The 15,119-nt window shown below is 46.7% G+C and overlaps 1 protein-coding gene across 2 annotated transcripts; it reads left to right on the forward strand.

The window, feature by feature from the left end:
* The first annotated feature begins 1,523 nt into the window (after positions 1-1,523).
* Positions 1,524-15,080, forward strand: kdm2ab (lysine (K)-specific demethylase 2Ab). 2 transcript variants are annotated; one of them, XM_038993801.1, is made up of 23 exons: positions 1,524-1,717; positions 2,570-2,608; positions 4,950-5,088; positions 5,287-5,365; positions 5,526-5,572; positions 5,681-5,859; positions 6,042-6,148; positions 6,337-6,430; positions 8,217-8,370; positions 8,457-8,572; positions 8,753-8,879; positions 8,971-9,281; positions 9,838-9,915; positions 10,065-10,316; positions 10,398-10,538; positions 10,754-10,840; positions 11,004-11,249; positions 11,383-11,415; positions 11,521-12,602; positions 12,728-12,891; positions 12,987-13,133; positions 13,376-13,591; positions 13,864-15,080. In XM_038993801.1, exons 2-23 carry the CDS (start codon positions 2,573-2,575, stop codon positions 14,043-14,045), a joined length of 4,017 nt encoding a protein of 1,338 aa, XP_038849729.1. In that variant the 5' UTR covers positions 1,524-1,717; positions 2,570-2,572; the 3' UTR covers positions 14,046-15,080. The 2 variants fall into 2 exon arrangements, with proteins under 2 accessions (XP_038849729.1, XP_038849730.1); XM_038993802.1 differs by lacking the exon at positions 2,570-2,608.
* Positions 15,081-15,119: the final 39 nt, after the last annotated feature.

Here is a 15,119-nt window from a genome sequence, read left to right on the forward strand (position 1 = left end):
CCTTTTTGACTGGTGTCCGTTTCTTCCTTATTACTCGAATCGAAAAATAAATGTAAAAATAACCTTTACTTACCTCAGCCTCCCATGCTCCCTGACCTGGTTCTCTCTGTCCTCTTGCTGTAGGAAAATGTCTTATTGTTTTTTAAATGTGTATTTATTTAGCTCACTGCTTCAATTTCTCATTCAGATGACATAGGGTCAGTGTGATATTCCATCCTAGGACTCAAATGAAAATCCCGTAGACCTATGAACTGAGATTGGCGCCCCTGGCGATGACAGGACGTTGTAGGAGTATCATCTGTATGCAAAATACGTTGGGGGTATATTTGGTTAAAGGTATCAATGATGCAATTAAAGGTATCAATGAAATATGTGCATAATAAAATATAGATTATATTATATTTTAGCACAAAATTCCAAGTTATAAATACAGTTATAGCCGTGATTCATGGTAAAAATCCTTTATTTCCCCAGGCATGTCTTTTATTGAATGTGTATTTGTTTCGTAAGGTTGTATGTATGTTGTCAGTCATACAACATTGTTTCACGGTATGCTGTGTCATGTATTGTGCTGAATTGTTAGTGATGGTATTTTCGGTGATGAGCGGTTTGTCATTCAGTGTGGTTGTGGGTCAGCCTAGTAAAACCTGTTACGTAATAAAATATTGTGTGTGCATAGTATTAGTGCGCCTCTTATCTTTGTCTTTGATTCTCTCTTTGTACTCATCTGAAATAATATGGATTTTTTTCCGTTGGCAGGTGCTATTCAGATGAGTTGAATGGGACGAGTTGAATGGGACAACTATTGTCCCCTTGTCCCCTTGTCCTTTAATCAATCGGTCTTTACTGGGAGTCTTTAGTCTCAATATAGTCAGAGTCCGATATGATTGGTTTATATACGTAAATTGTTCCCCATACTGGTCTGATGATAGGCTCTCTTGTTGACCCAATTTGGACACTCCAGCGAATAGATGTTTTGCATACGTCAGTGGTCTCTACAGCCATAGGTTTACACACCACGTGGGCTCCGCCTGCTTCACGGAATGACATAACTTTTGCCCAATCACAACATTCGTATGTTGATTTATCAATTTACTATTGGAGGTCAGTGTAAATTGGAGGCGGATCGTTCTCGTTCGGGAAGGGGATCAATCTGTCCCGGGCGTCCGGGTAGACGTGTTTTGCATGGACGAACGTTGATTCCATTCGTTTTGGAACCTTGCTGCTCCCGGGCGTGAGCCAGGAGCCCCGTTCAAAACAAACGTCACGTAATTAGCACATGGAGTAATGAGTAGGATTGATTTAGATAAAAACGCTTTATCTGCTTTCCCAAACAATATTCTAACATATTTAATGGAAAGGAGATGTGGTATGTTTATGAACGAAGCACAATGCTGCCTGGTTGACAACATGACCGAGCGGCGTAGATTACTGTTCGATTTGAGAGTGCGCTCCTCCCTCACCGCTTTGCCCGTTGACGTCACCGGCCATAGACCGGTGCCCCGCCGCTCAGATGAATAGAATCCGCCCTGTGTGTTTTGTGCTCAGCTGAAAATGGCGTCCCGAAGCGATCGCTTTAACTTATCGCACAATAACATGGATAACAAACTACACAGCTAAAATGATATAAAATGGATACCAACTTCAAGGATAACCCATAAAAGCCGTTCTACAGGACAACGTATAGACCACAACAACCCAAGGAGTTATTTCAGTGGTACAGTGAAAATAATAGCATTTTCCCCAATAGTAAGCTAGGTAATGTAAGTTACATGGCTAGCTAAAGGTAGCTAGCTAGCGGGCTAACGTTCCGTGAATGAAGTCGCTAGCTATTGTGTATATTTTTAAGAAATGCCCCACATAAATGTAGCCTAACACGGCTATTGCGTTCGAACAGGAGACAACCAGACACACACATGTATTCGCGAAAGTTAGCTAGTTAACGTTAGCTAGCAACATTCTGGCAGCTAAGGTTCACTCTAGTCTAGCTAGCCAGACAGCTAACAACAGCGTCTGCTGCAAGTCGGTCAGTTCTGTACCATAAGCCAAGCACAACCATCTAACTCACTGGTTTTGTTGCAAATAAAATTCGAATTTGTTATTAACATTTTTTTGCAAAAGAATAACGTTAGTTGGCTATCAACGTTATCGGTTGTTCCTAGGGTTACGGGGCGGCAGGTAGCTTAGTGCGTTGGGCCAGTTACCTAAAGGTTGCTGGATCGAATCCCCGAGCTGACAAGGTAAAAATATGTCGTTCTGCCCTTGAACAAGGCAGTTAACCGACTGGTTTCCGGTAGGCCGTCTTTGTAAATAAGAATTTGTTCCTAACTGACTTGCCTAGTAAAATACAAAAACATAGCTAGCCTATATTAGCAATGTATCCAAATGAACGTTAGTAACTGATAACCAGCTAGTTAGGAGTTAGGCTATTCCTCTATAATCTTGTCGCCAACTATAGAACTATATCATTATTGGTCCTATATTATCTGGCAAACTGTCAATCCAAGTGCCAGGACTCTTACCGGTATTTTATCTTCATATTCCTAAAACTGTCTCATTGCATACCTAGGTTATGGAAGACCAAAACCCTCGTTACAGCAAGCGCTTGGTAAGTAGCTAACGTTCGTTTTACCAGAAACGTTTAGGCATGCTAACTTAACCAATATACTTCTGGAGTTGGCCAAGTTGCACCATTTTGCAAGTGTACAATAAGAAAATGATAGTTTCCTTACTCAAAACCACTTTTGCATCGTTAACGAGCTCAAGCAATAGATAGTGTTGCTTATTTGTTGGCATGACGAAATACTGAATGTGTGTCAGTAGCTTCAATGTAGGTTCAAATTCACTAGTGTTGTCCTACTTGAAAATGCTTACTCGTGTACCTTACATTAGGTTTAACTTTTTTGTTCTCGTGCAGTGACTAATTTAGGGCAAAGGACATCATTCAGTAAAATGTATTTTATAAATCCTTTTTACATCAGCAGTTGTCACAAAGTGCTTATCCAGATGCCCAGCATAAAACCCCAAGAGCAAAGGACATGTATTCAGTTGTGACAACCCACAGACACAGCTGTCCTTTGTAGAACAATTAGTCCATTCTAAGGGGTGTGATTTTGTTTTCTCTGCTGTCATTAAAAACAATCCATAGAATTATAGATAATAATGGAATGTTGTCCCATGTCTTTCAAACTGTGGTTAAATCAAGATATGAGAATGGAACAGTCCAGCTGAGTAGGAAACAGCATGCTTGGTGTTTTGAGTAGAGATAGGGTTGGGGGGGGGGGGGGGGGGTTGTGCTGGACCCATCTGTCTAGCCAAACTATGAGAGCATAGAGGGAATGGGGTCGTAGTAGGATAAGCCCCTCCTGTGATGCCCACGCGGACCATTAAGTGACCGAATGACTCATCTGTAACTCTTTGTGTTATGAATCTATATAGGGCTGGGCGGTATGGGCAAAAAATATCACAATATGCTACAAATTTTTAATGTTATGTTTTTGAATAATAAAAGTTCAAAATTTGCTTGGAGTTGTGCATGACCCTACTTAGGTTGGCAACACATACATTGTAAGTGATTTCAATGGGGCTTTCACCATTCTGATTGTGTTATGCTGTTCAATCAAACTTCAACCAAAAGTTGATCTAATTTGAGTTAATTTCCACTGCCATGTAGGGCTGCATGATATGGGCAAAAAAAATGAGGCCTTATTTTTAACCAAGTATTGCTATTTAAATCAAAACACTTGGGTGAACTGTTGAAATCATATAAATAAAATGATTATTCTAATTCTATAGTAAGAATGCAACAGTGGGCACTTCGAATACAGTGTTTGACAACAAATGAAAAGCCAGGGAGGCGTTTGTATGATTAAGAATTATAATACTATCAGGATCTCTATGGAGCTGTAATTGTGACAGGGTAGGAACCAAAGTGTTTACCAGGGGTGTGGCACCCTATAATCTTTGGCTACATTAAATGTTTTCTCTTCACTTACTCGTACAAACAACATGCTGATATAGGCCTACACCAGCACTGGTATCGGGGTGTATTAGCTAGCTATGTTTGCTCTGACTGTCTCAATACATTTATTAACTAGCTAGCATTTGCGGCTAACACAATTTATTTTAGTCACAACTTGCTAAGAAAAGGTAAACTATCTGTTTGGAGACAGAAAGATACACAAACTAATAGTGTAATTATAGAACGTTTGTGGATTTATATTAAGTACAGAGTGGAAAGCAGCATCGATGTTGTCATCATATCAGGGATTTTATATTTTTAAATAATATCTTTGAGAAATGAACAATCACCTAAATAAAAGCTAGACAGTCGGGGAGAATCGAAACTTCCCAAAACAATTAATTTAGCAGTATTGTTTTTGTTATTATGTTTGAACAAAATAACACGGCATTAGCCATGGCCACATGCATAGAATTGCTGGAAATTAGCTTTAAAACTGCTAAATTCTCTCAGCTTCAATGACGGAATATTTACAATTGCAGGATATTAGCTTAAAAACTGCAAGATTTTCTCTCAGCTCTATGGCAAAATGTGTAGAATACAGGAAATTCGCTTTAAAACTGAAACAATTTCTCTGTTACATGGAGAAATTTGTAGAATTTAAGGACATTTGCATAAGTATTAAAACATTTCTCTACACCGCCAAGATGGGGTCCTCTAAAATTTTCTCTAATGTCCAGCTGGACTGATTGGGCCCATTGCCTCGCCCACCACCTAAGCCCCTTTTTGATACAGTTAAAACCCTGCATATTGTTGCATCTGCTGCATTGACCATGCAGACCGAAGAGTGAACGGTCTGCAAATGATCTCGTGGTCGAGCGACAACTGTGCTCCTTGAGTGGAAGCAATACTGTTACATATGCATGGTCTCAGGAGAAAACTAATTCAAAGTGATACAACAAGTTGAGTTTCTGCATTGTGTCTCTAGCGTACGGGGACGCGGCGGCGCTACCAGGATGACGGGATCTCGGACGATGAGATTGAGGGGAAGAGGACATTTGACCTGGATGAGAAGCTGCAGAGTGACAGGTTCAACTCCTACCTGGTTAAACACATGGATGGAAAAGGTCGGGTCAAACCACGCTGTGATATCCCTTAGAGGCATTAACCATGTTTCTCTTATGTTGTGATGATCTTGACCTGGAAAAATGTATATATATTTTTTTAATCTGGCAAAAATCATGGCCCTAATTATGGATTATTCCATTTTTTTTATTACTCTTGGTGTGCCTACCCTGCATTGTCTATAATGTGTTTCTCTGCAGACTTCACATTCGAGTACATCCAGAGGGAGGGGCTGAGAGACCCTATCGTCTTTGAGAAAAAAGACGGCCTCGGCTTAGAGTAGGTCACGCTTCTTTCTAATTATCTAACCGACCTTCCTCACTGCATATCTGTGCCTGGATAGAAATATAACAGTTGGTTCACTCTCTGATTTTCCAGATGTATTTAATAACCTCTCTGTCTTTCGCTCTCTCACTCCCTCTCGCTTGCATTCTTTCAGGATGCCAGACTCTGATTTCAGTGTGAGTGATGTCAAGCTGTTTGTAGGTAAGGTCCAAACTATGAACTCACAGTTGCTGATTTCAACTGATTTAACAGTGCTGCAGCCCTTGTGAACAATATTCCCTGCCCTTTGCCTGTCTCCCTCTCTTATAGGCAGTCGGAGGATGGTTGACGTTATGGATGTGACCACTCAGAAGGGCATCGAGATGTCCATGGCCCAATGGCGGCGGTACTACGAGACCCCGCCCTCGGAGCGAGATAAGCTCTATAACGTCATCAGCCTGGAGTTCAGTCACACCAAGCTGGAGAACCTGGTGAAACGACCCGCCTCGGTAAGACACACACGCAAACCAGAAAACCTCGTCAGACACCTCAGCTTGAAAGATATACACACATAACACCAAACTATCACATGGCAAGCTTGGGAGTCTGACCATTGTAAACGCTGGGCTATCACTTCCACAGAGCCCTGGACAGTTAGTGATGTATGTCTTTACTGACCTTTTCTCCCCAGGTGGATTTGATAGACTGGGTGGACAACATGTGGCCAAGGCACCTAAAGGAGAGACAGAGAGACTCAACCAACTCCATAATAGAAATGCAGTATCCCAAAGTGCAGAAGTGAGTCCCGTGCCTTTACATGGCCTTCCTTCCTCATGTACTCAACCACACTGATTAATTTTACCCCATGCAGTCTTTGTGGGTGGAAGCGTGAGTTGATTGAATATAATGTCTTTATTACATTGTTTCAGCACTGGTTGATGTTGGATGTAAAGATGTATTTTCTTCCCTCTATCTCTGTCTTTCAGGTACTGTCTGATGAGTGTTCAGGGCTGCTTCACAGACTTCCACGTTGACTTTGGCGGTACGTCGGTCTGGTACCACATCCTGCGGGGGGGAAAGGTGAGACAACACCCAGGAGAACTAGAGCCTTGATGTGTCACATTTGAATCGCCACAGAATTTAATAGAACATACACTGCTCAAAAAAATAAAGGGAACACTAAAATAACACATCCTAGATCTGAATGAATGAAATGTTCTTATTAAATACTTTTTTCTTTACATAGTTGAATGTGCTGACAACAAAATCACACACAAATTATCAATGGAAATCAAATTTATCAACCCATGGAGGTCTGGATTTGGAGTCACTCAAAATTAAAGTGGAAAACCACACTACAGGCTGATCCAACTTTGATGTAATGTCCTTAAAACAAGTCAAAATGAGGCTCAGTAGTGTGTGTGGCCTCCACGTGCCTGTATGACCTCCCTACAACGCCTGGGCATGCTCCTGATGAGGTGGCGGATGGTCTCCTGAGGGGTCTCCTCCCAGACCTGGACTAAAGCATCCGCCAACTCCTGGACAGTCTGTGGTGCAACGTGGCGTTGGTGGATGGAGCGAGACATGATGTCCCAGATGTGCTCAATTGGATTCAGGTCTGGAGAACGGGCGGGCCAGTCCATAGCATCAATGCCTTCCTCTTGCAGGAACTGCTGACACACTCCAGCCACATGAGGTCTAGCATTGTCTTGCATTAGGAGGAACCCAGGGCCAACCGCACCAGCATATGGTCTCACAAGGGGTCTGAGGATCTCATCTCGGTACCTAATGGCAGTCAGGCTACCTCTGGCGAGCACATGGAGGGCTGTGCGGCCCCCCAAAGAAATGCCACCCCACACCATGACTGACCCACCGCCAAACCAGTCATGCTGGAGGATGTTGCAGGCAGCAGAACGTTCTTCACGGCGTCTCCAGACTCTGTCACGTCTGTCACATGTGCTCAGTGTGAACCTGCTTTCATCTGTGAAGAGCACAGGGCGCCAGTGGCGAATTTGCCAATCTTGGTGTTCTCTGGCAAATGCCAAACGTCCTGCACGGTGTTGGGCTGTAAGCACAACCCCCACCTGTGGACGTCGGGCCCTCATACCACCCTCATGGAGTCTGTTTCTGACCGTTTGAGCAGACACATGCACATTTGTGGCCTGCTGGAGGTCATTTTGCAGGGCTCTGGCAGTGCTCCTCCTGCTCCTCCTTGCACAAAGGCGGAGGTAGCGGTCCTGCTGCTGGGTTGTTGCCCTCCTACGGCCTCCTCCACGTCTCCTGATGTACTGGCCTGTCTCCTGGTAGCGCCTCCATGCTCTGGACACTACGCTGACAGACACAGCAAACCATCTTGCGACAGCTCGCATTGATGTGCCATCCTGGATGAGCTGAACTACCTGAGCCACTTGTGTGGGTTGTAGACTCCGTCTCATGCTACCACTAGAGTGAAAGCACCGCCAGCATTCAAAAGTGACCAAAACATCAGCCAGGAAGCATAGGAACTGAGAAGTGGTCTGTGGTCACCACCTGCAGAACCACTCCTTTATTGGGGGTGTCTTGCTAATTGCCTATAATTTCCACCTGTTGTCTATTCCATTTGCACAACAGCATGTGAAATGTATTGTCAATCAGTGTTGCTACCTAAGTGGACAGTTTGATTTCACAGAAGTGTGATTGACTTGGAGTTACATTGTGTTGTTTAAGTGTTCCCTTTATTGTTTTGAGCAGTGTAATTTATCCCTGACCAAGATGGCTGCCATTATCACATTCTAGAGTTATGAAGGTTTAAGACAAATGCCAATTTACTATTTTATTGTATCTCTGTCTATCCCACTCTTCAACCCTGACCTCTGACCTCCTGTAGGTGTTCTGGCTTATCCCGCCCACACCCCAGAACTTGGAGCTGTATGAGAACTGGGTGTTGTCAGGGAAACAGGGAGACATTTTCCTGGGGGACAAGGCCCAGGACTGTCAGAGGATAGAACTGAAGCAGGGATACACCTTCATGATCCCCTCCGGTATGTACACACTGAGACGTACCCTCAGACACACCCGGACACAGACATTCCAACACAAACATAATCTAACCTCCCCAACTGTCTAGGCTGGATCCATGCTGTGTACACCCCTGAGGACACACTGGTGTTTGGAGGAAACTTCCTTCACAGCTTCAACATCCCCATGCAGCTCAACATCTACAACATTGAGGACCGCACACGAGTGAGTACCGTACCCTACTGCACACTGTAACACACTACCGTACCGCCCTACTGTACCGTATGGTAACGCACTACTGTATTGCAGATCCATGAGTTTGGATGAGTACTACTTGATTAGGGGGAAAAGGAATTGCTGACTTCCAATATCTCATGTGTACTGCTGTCCTTGTCCCCTCTCCAGGTCCCGGCTAAGTTCCGATACCCCTTCTACTATGAGATGTGCTGGTACGTGTTGGAAAGATATCTCTACTGCCTGACCAACACCTCCCACCTCACCCCCGACTTCCAGAAGCACTCGCTTGGCGTTGGTGAGTATACAATTTCATATTTTGTCTCATTTGTTTCCCCTCCTTCTCTTTTCTCTCAATATTAATTCCTCTGAGTTTATCCTTCTGTCAGGTCTGACCCGTGAAGACTCGGAGAACAAACTCAACGGCCACGTGAAAAATGGCACAGAGGAAAAGAAAGAGGGAGACGATGATGAGGAAGAAAAGGAGGAGGAAAGTGAGACCAAGGTCAAAATGGAAGAGTCTGATGACGATTCCTTCCCCCTTCCTGGTGCCACTAAGCCGGGGGTGAGAGTAAACCTGACTCCCCTGGAGCTGGAGGGGCTGTGGAACCTGCTGGGGAAGCTGGAGGAGCTGCCGGCCCACAAAAAGTGTGTCCCCGCAGGCATCCGTAATGCCCCCGCTCTGCTCCATGACATACGGGTGGGTACAATACACCAGTCTAGAATATAATAATATATTATTTAGTAGATGCTTTCATCTATAGCTACTTTCAGTAGTGCGTGCATACATTGTATGGTTAGCCCCAGCAGGAATCAAACCCACGATCCTGAGGTCGCAAGAGCCATGCATTACTAACTGAGCTACACAGGACGTGTCTATGGCTGCACTAGCTATATACATCAGTCTATGGCTACGTTTCAATATCCACACTAGCATACACTTCCAGTGCATGGCCAATAGCTTCATTCTAAATGTTATGCTACTGTAGATATTGGAATGGTACCTATTAGTATCCAGCTGTCTGCATCCATTTGTAATCTGCTCAGTCAAGTCTTGCATGTTTTTTTAAATTTAACTAGGCACGTCAGTTAAGAATAAATTCTTATTTTACAATGACGGCCTACCCCGGCCAAACCCTCCCCTAACCCGGACGACACTGCGCCAATTGTGCGCCATCCTATGGGTCTCCCGATCATGGCCGGTTGTGATACAGTGAGACATGACCCTGATATGGCTAATGTTCTGCTGTTTTCAGGCTCTTCTGGAGGAACACTGCAACGATGACCCCAAGCTGTCTTACACCGGAAAGCCCATCGTCAAGTGGCCCAAGAGGGTGAGCCAGAGAGCACATGCCTCTCATACACACATTCAAACATCCACCTAACATACAGGTGTCATACATTTACTCACCAGAGTCAAGGTCTCAACAACACAGGGACAGACTAACTTTCTAACTTTCCGGTCTCCTCTCCCCCTCTGCAGCCCTCGTGGTACCAGCCCCCTCCCCCCTCAGCGGTATACCGTCCTCGTCTCGCCATGCCCCACAAGGCCGTGGTCCCGCGCCCTGCCAAGCCCACCTCTATCTCGGCTCTGAGACGGAGGCGCGTGCGCTGCAAACACTGTGCAGCCTGCCAGAGGAAGGAGTGCGGGGAATGCAACTTCTGCAAAGATATGAGGAGGTTCGGAGGACCCGGGCGCATGAAGAAGGGCTGCATGATGAGGCAGTGTCTCGCTGTGAGTAGCCAGTGCAGTGCCTTCCTACTCAGAGAGAGGTGTGTGTGTAGTATATTGACCCTGGTCTCTCCCTGTCTCCAGCCTGGCCTGCCTAACTCAGCGGTGTGTGCTCTGTGTGGAGCGGGCCAGGGGAAGCAGGAGTGTTCAGACGCAAGCCCCTCCTCCACAACCCTCATGGAATGCTCCAACTGTGCTCAGATCGCCCACCCGGACTGCATCAAGGTGACCAGGCCTCGCACTAGCAGATACATGTATAGCTGTACTACAATCCACATGGAAAATCCTTCTTGTGCAACATACTTCCATTTCACATTTTCTTTACAATGTATGTATCCCACAAAACTCAAATGGCCCTTACTGATGATTGAGGTGTTATAGCTGTATATAACAGTCCTCTGTGTGTATGGCAGGTGCTATAACTGTTAATTCTCTCTCAGGTTCCTGGGGAGAGCAGGATCAACAAGGACCTGCCCAGCTGCTGGGAGTGTCCCAAATGTTACCAGGGCAAAGAAGGCTCATCGGAGGTACCCCAACTCTAACTCTTCCTCTCCCTTTCTCGGTCTGTGACCCTCTCTCTGTGTCTCTCTCTCTTCCTCTATGTCCCTATAAGACAATACTCATCTACTGTATTGATACCCGTTTAGTGATCATGATGATGCCCCGTCTCACTCTCCCTCTCGGTCTCAGTCGTCCAGCAGTGATGAGGACAGCACGGTGTCTACAGGTTCTCTCTCTACGTCGAATCATGCCCACCGAGAGGGGATAGGAGATGGGGAGGCAGGCGGTGGGGTGAGGAAGGGACGACGAGGCAGACCCCCCCTGATGTCCTCTCTGTCCCAGCAGAGAGCGCCCCCTCCCTCTCAGCGGCTGTTACTGCAGCAACAACAAAACAGGAAGAGAGCCGGAGCGCTGGAGCTACGACTCAGGAAGAGGGTGAGGGGGGGGGTTGCTAGAGTGATTTTGGGATTTTGTTTAGAGGTCTGTGTTAAAGCTCTAAATCTATTGTACAAACATTCCTCACCACCAAGTAATCTCCTCTTAAATCTCTTACTACTCTTTGTTGCAGATCAAACTGGAGCGCAGCAAAATCTTACAATCGGTAAGCACATGCAGTCCTATTTTAAAGCACAGTAATTCTCCAAACCAGTGCATGATTATTCAAACCAAAGCACTGTTTAACCCATTTACCCATTATCCTCTACAGAAGCAGACGTTGTCTCTGGAGCGTTCTCCTAAGCTCCTGTACTCCCAGGGTCTAGCCCACCTCCAGAGAGGGGTGTCCTCTCGCCTCCGCTCCCCTGTTGGCAGACTGTCCCGGGGCCGTGGGTCCTTCAGAGGCTCCCCTTACCGCTCCCCTACAGGGGCTCGCCTCCAGCCCCCCCAACCCTCCCTCAGCCTGGCCCCCGCAGGCAGGGGAGAGGGGCACAGGGAGCGAGGGAGTGGGAGAGGAGTACGGCTCAGAGGAGGAGCAGCAGGGAGAGGAAGAAGAGGACAGAGACACGGAGGAGCAGAGGAAGAGAGTGATAGCAGCAGTAGTAGCAGCAGCGGCAGCACCAGCAGCAGTAGTAGTAGTAGTAGTAGTGATGAGGAGAGGGAGAACGGCGTGCGGGCCAGACGGAACAAAGAGAACCGACCACAGAGACGAGGAAGAGGAGCAGCCAAAGAAGATGAGGAAGAGGAACAGAGTGAGGAGTCCAACCAAAATGGAGAAGAAGAGATGGATGAAGACGGGAGGGAAGGAGGACAGGCACAAACGGAGCCACCGGTCCTCGTAGTGTCGGACCTTAGCGACGACCTCATGAAGGGCTCGTATCTCACAGTAACCCTACAGCCGTCGAGGGCCAAACGTGATCCGGGGGCCATTGTCCCGAAACTGGAGGCTGCAGTCGCCCCCCGCCCTGCCCCTCCCGGCCAGAGTTGCATCCAACGCAAGAACCTGGCCCGACCACCCCTCAGGAACCACGCCCCAGACCCTTACACTGCACCCTCGCATTCAGACACACACACGCACACCCGGGGCAGCAGCACACACACACGGGGCTCCCATCCAGACGAGAGGAGAATGAGGCCAGGCAGACCAGAGAGAACAGACAACAGCGCTTCCTCCTCCTCTCCTGTTCCTCCTCTACGCCTCCCTCTGTCGGCTATACAGGATGGGGGGAGGGAGGTGGCGAATGGAGGGAACGAGCCGGGCTGTGAGAGGGAGGTTTGGGTATCTGTCTTCCGTTACCTGACTCGTGCAGAGCTCTGTGTCTGCATGGCCGTCTGCAAGAACTGGCACAAATGGTAAGAGAGAAAAACAATTTAGAATGCATTTTATATACACACACACACTATGAACGTGTCTGCATGCGCAAGAGTGTATAGGAGCTCGATAACCAATTAAAACGTGTGTGTGTGTTCTCGTGTAGGAGCTTGGATAAGAGGCTGTGGATGCGGATCGATCTGAGCGTGTCTAAATCCATCAGTCCTCAGGCTCTGTCAGGTATCATCAAACGCCAACCAGTCACCCTGGACCTCTCCTGGACCGCCATCTCCAAGAAACAACTCACCTGGCTCATCAACCGCCTGCCTGGTACACACAATACACACACAAGCCACCAAACATGTCTTCACACACTTGGCCTACTACTCACTCTGGAGATGTAACTTATTCTCTCTCCGGCTCAGGGTTGAAGGATCTCATGTTGTCTGGCTGTTCCTGGTCTTCAATTTCGGCTCTTAGCTCGCCCGGTTGCCCCCTCCTGCGCACGCTGGACCTTCGGTGGGCCGACGGGATCAAAGACGGACAGATCAGGGACCTGCTCAACCCACCAGGTGAGACAACACATCCCGCCCCTTTTCTCCACCATTTTCTGTTTTGAGTTAAATACTGTTTGGATAAATCCCTTGTCATACCAAATGAATTAGCTGTGTCCCGCTGGAGTCCACAGCAGACAGATATTTTCTATTTTGTTCTCTCTTCCACTGCCTTCCTCCTGTCACCTCTCTTTCTCCTCTGCCTCTCCCTCCCTCTTCCTGCCCTAATTCCTGTCTACCTGTACCCCATCTCTCTCTAGGTTGTGATAACCGCAGTCAGCTGAGGAACATGCAGTCTTTCCGTCTGGCGGGGCTGGAGATCAGTGATTCTACTCTGAGGCTGGTGATCAGACACATGCCCCTGCTGACCCGTCTGGACCTGTCCCACTGTGGAGGCCTCACTGACCAGTCCATCAACCTGCTCACTGCTGTGGGCTCCTCTACACGCAACACACTCACCGAGCTCAACCTGGGGGGTAAGACTTGGACTCAGGCGTACACAGCCACAGCTGAGACTTGGAGCAGTGTGCACACACACGATTGTGACTAGTACTTGATATTGAGTTGTTGTTAGTGAGTTGTTGTTAGTGTTGAGCCTCGGTCTCTATGCTCTATGCTCTCTCCGTGCTTCTACACCTGCATTGCTTGCTGTTTGGGGTTTTAGGCTGGGTTTCTGTACAGCACTTCGAGATATTAGCTGATGTATGAAGGGCTATATAAAATAAACTTGATTTGATTTATCTCCCAGGCTGCAGTAAGCTGACAGACTCGTGTCTGCGGTACCTCCGCCGGCTTTCCTGCCTCTCCCTGCTGGACCTGCGGGAATGCAAGAGTGTGTCCCGCAAAGCCTGCGAGACCTTCATCTCTGAGCTGTCTGTCAACACCCTCTACTGCCTATCTGAAGACAAACTGATCCAGAGGATATCCTAGAGCCCGCCTCCTCTGTCTGGGACAGGGGATACAGGGAGAGGTTGGGGACATCTGTGTGAAAAGAGAAAAGACTGTAGGACAGGGAGGCTTAAAAGCACCTGCTGCCTCTGAAGGGAGCAGGAATGGAAAGCACTTAGTTACTGCGCACTTAGTGGGAGCAGGATTTCTTTCCAGTTGCGTGTGTGTATATATATATATTTTTTTTACTAAACCAGACAAGAGACTCAGGAGTTTGAGTTTAGGCGCCTACGCTGCATGATGAAGTTGGGGTGGGAAGTGGACTCCATGATATGTGGAGGGGAGAGGTTAGGCGGGTTCTTGTGAGGGTGGCAGGCGATTGTGGGGGTGGGTCAGTCATCCCAGATGGGGTTCTTCTCTTCACCCTGGGAGTTCTAAGGCTGTCTTTACCCAAAGGTGTGTGCTGTGGACTAACTAACTCCTCCAGGAGTACTCTGGTCAGGTCGCCCCACCCTGAGACAGAGGGGCGCAGACAAGGGATTCGGGGAAGGTGCGAGGGCAATCGACATGGTGACCAGACCACTCCTAAATAAGGACGGGGTATGAATGAAATGGGGTGGAAGGGGCGGAGACAGGGTAAATGGCGCGATCTCAAACAACCGTTAGAATTCAGGTGCTATCACTCCCAAAACTCCGTTTTGTACAAATATCAATCTATGACAACCGTCTCTATTCTAGGAAATACCCCTCAGCCTACTTTGATGCATTTTCTGTTTCCCATGGATAAAATGTGAGTTCCCTTTACAGTTTATTTTTACTTGATAAGACTGTGTATAAATGTAATATTTGCTGTCATTATTCTGTCCTGTTACCCTTCGGTCTAGTGCTTCTGAGGGATCCTTCTTTCCTTCCCACCCTGCCACATCTAAAAAATAATATAAATATATACTTTTGTGTAAATGTGTTTCCCTCCTTTTAGATGACAAAAAAAAATCCTGTAGCATTGTAATTATTTTCAGAAGCTTTTTTCACTTAATTTGTTATTAAATAAATTAAAAATAGAAAATGAAAGGTTAACTGTTCCAGATGTATGTGTTTTTTGGGTTGTTTGGCTGC

This window comes from Salvelinus namaycush, chromosome 5, assembly GCF_016432855.1.
Source record: "Salvelinus namaycush isolate Seneca chromosome 5, SaNama_1.0, whole genome shotgun sequence".
NCBI classification, from domain to species: Eukaryota; Metazoa; Chordata; class Actinopteri; order Salmoniformes; family Salmonidae; genus Salvelinus; species Salvelinus namaycush.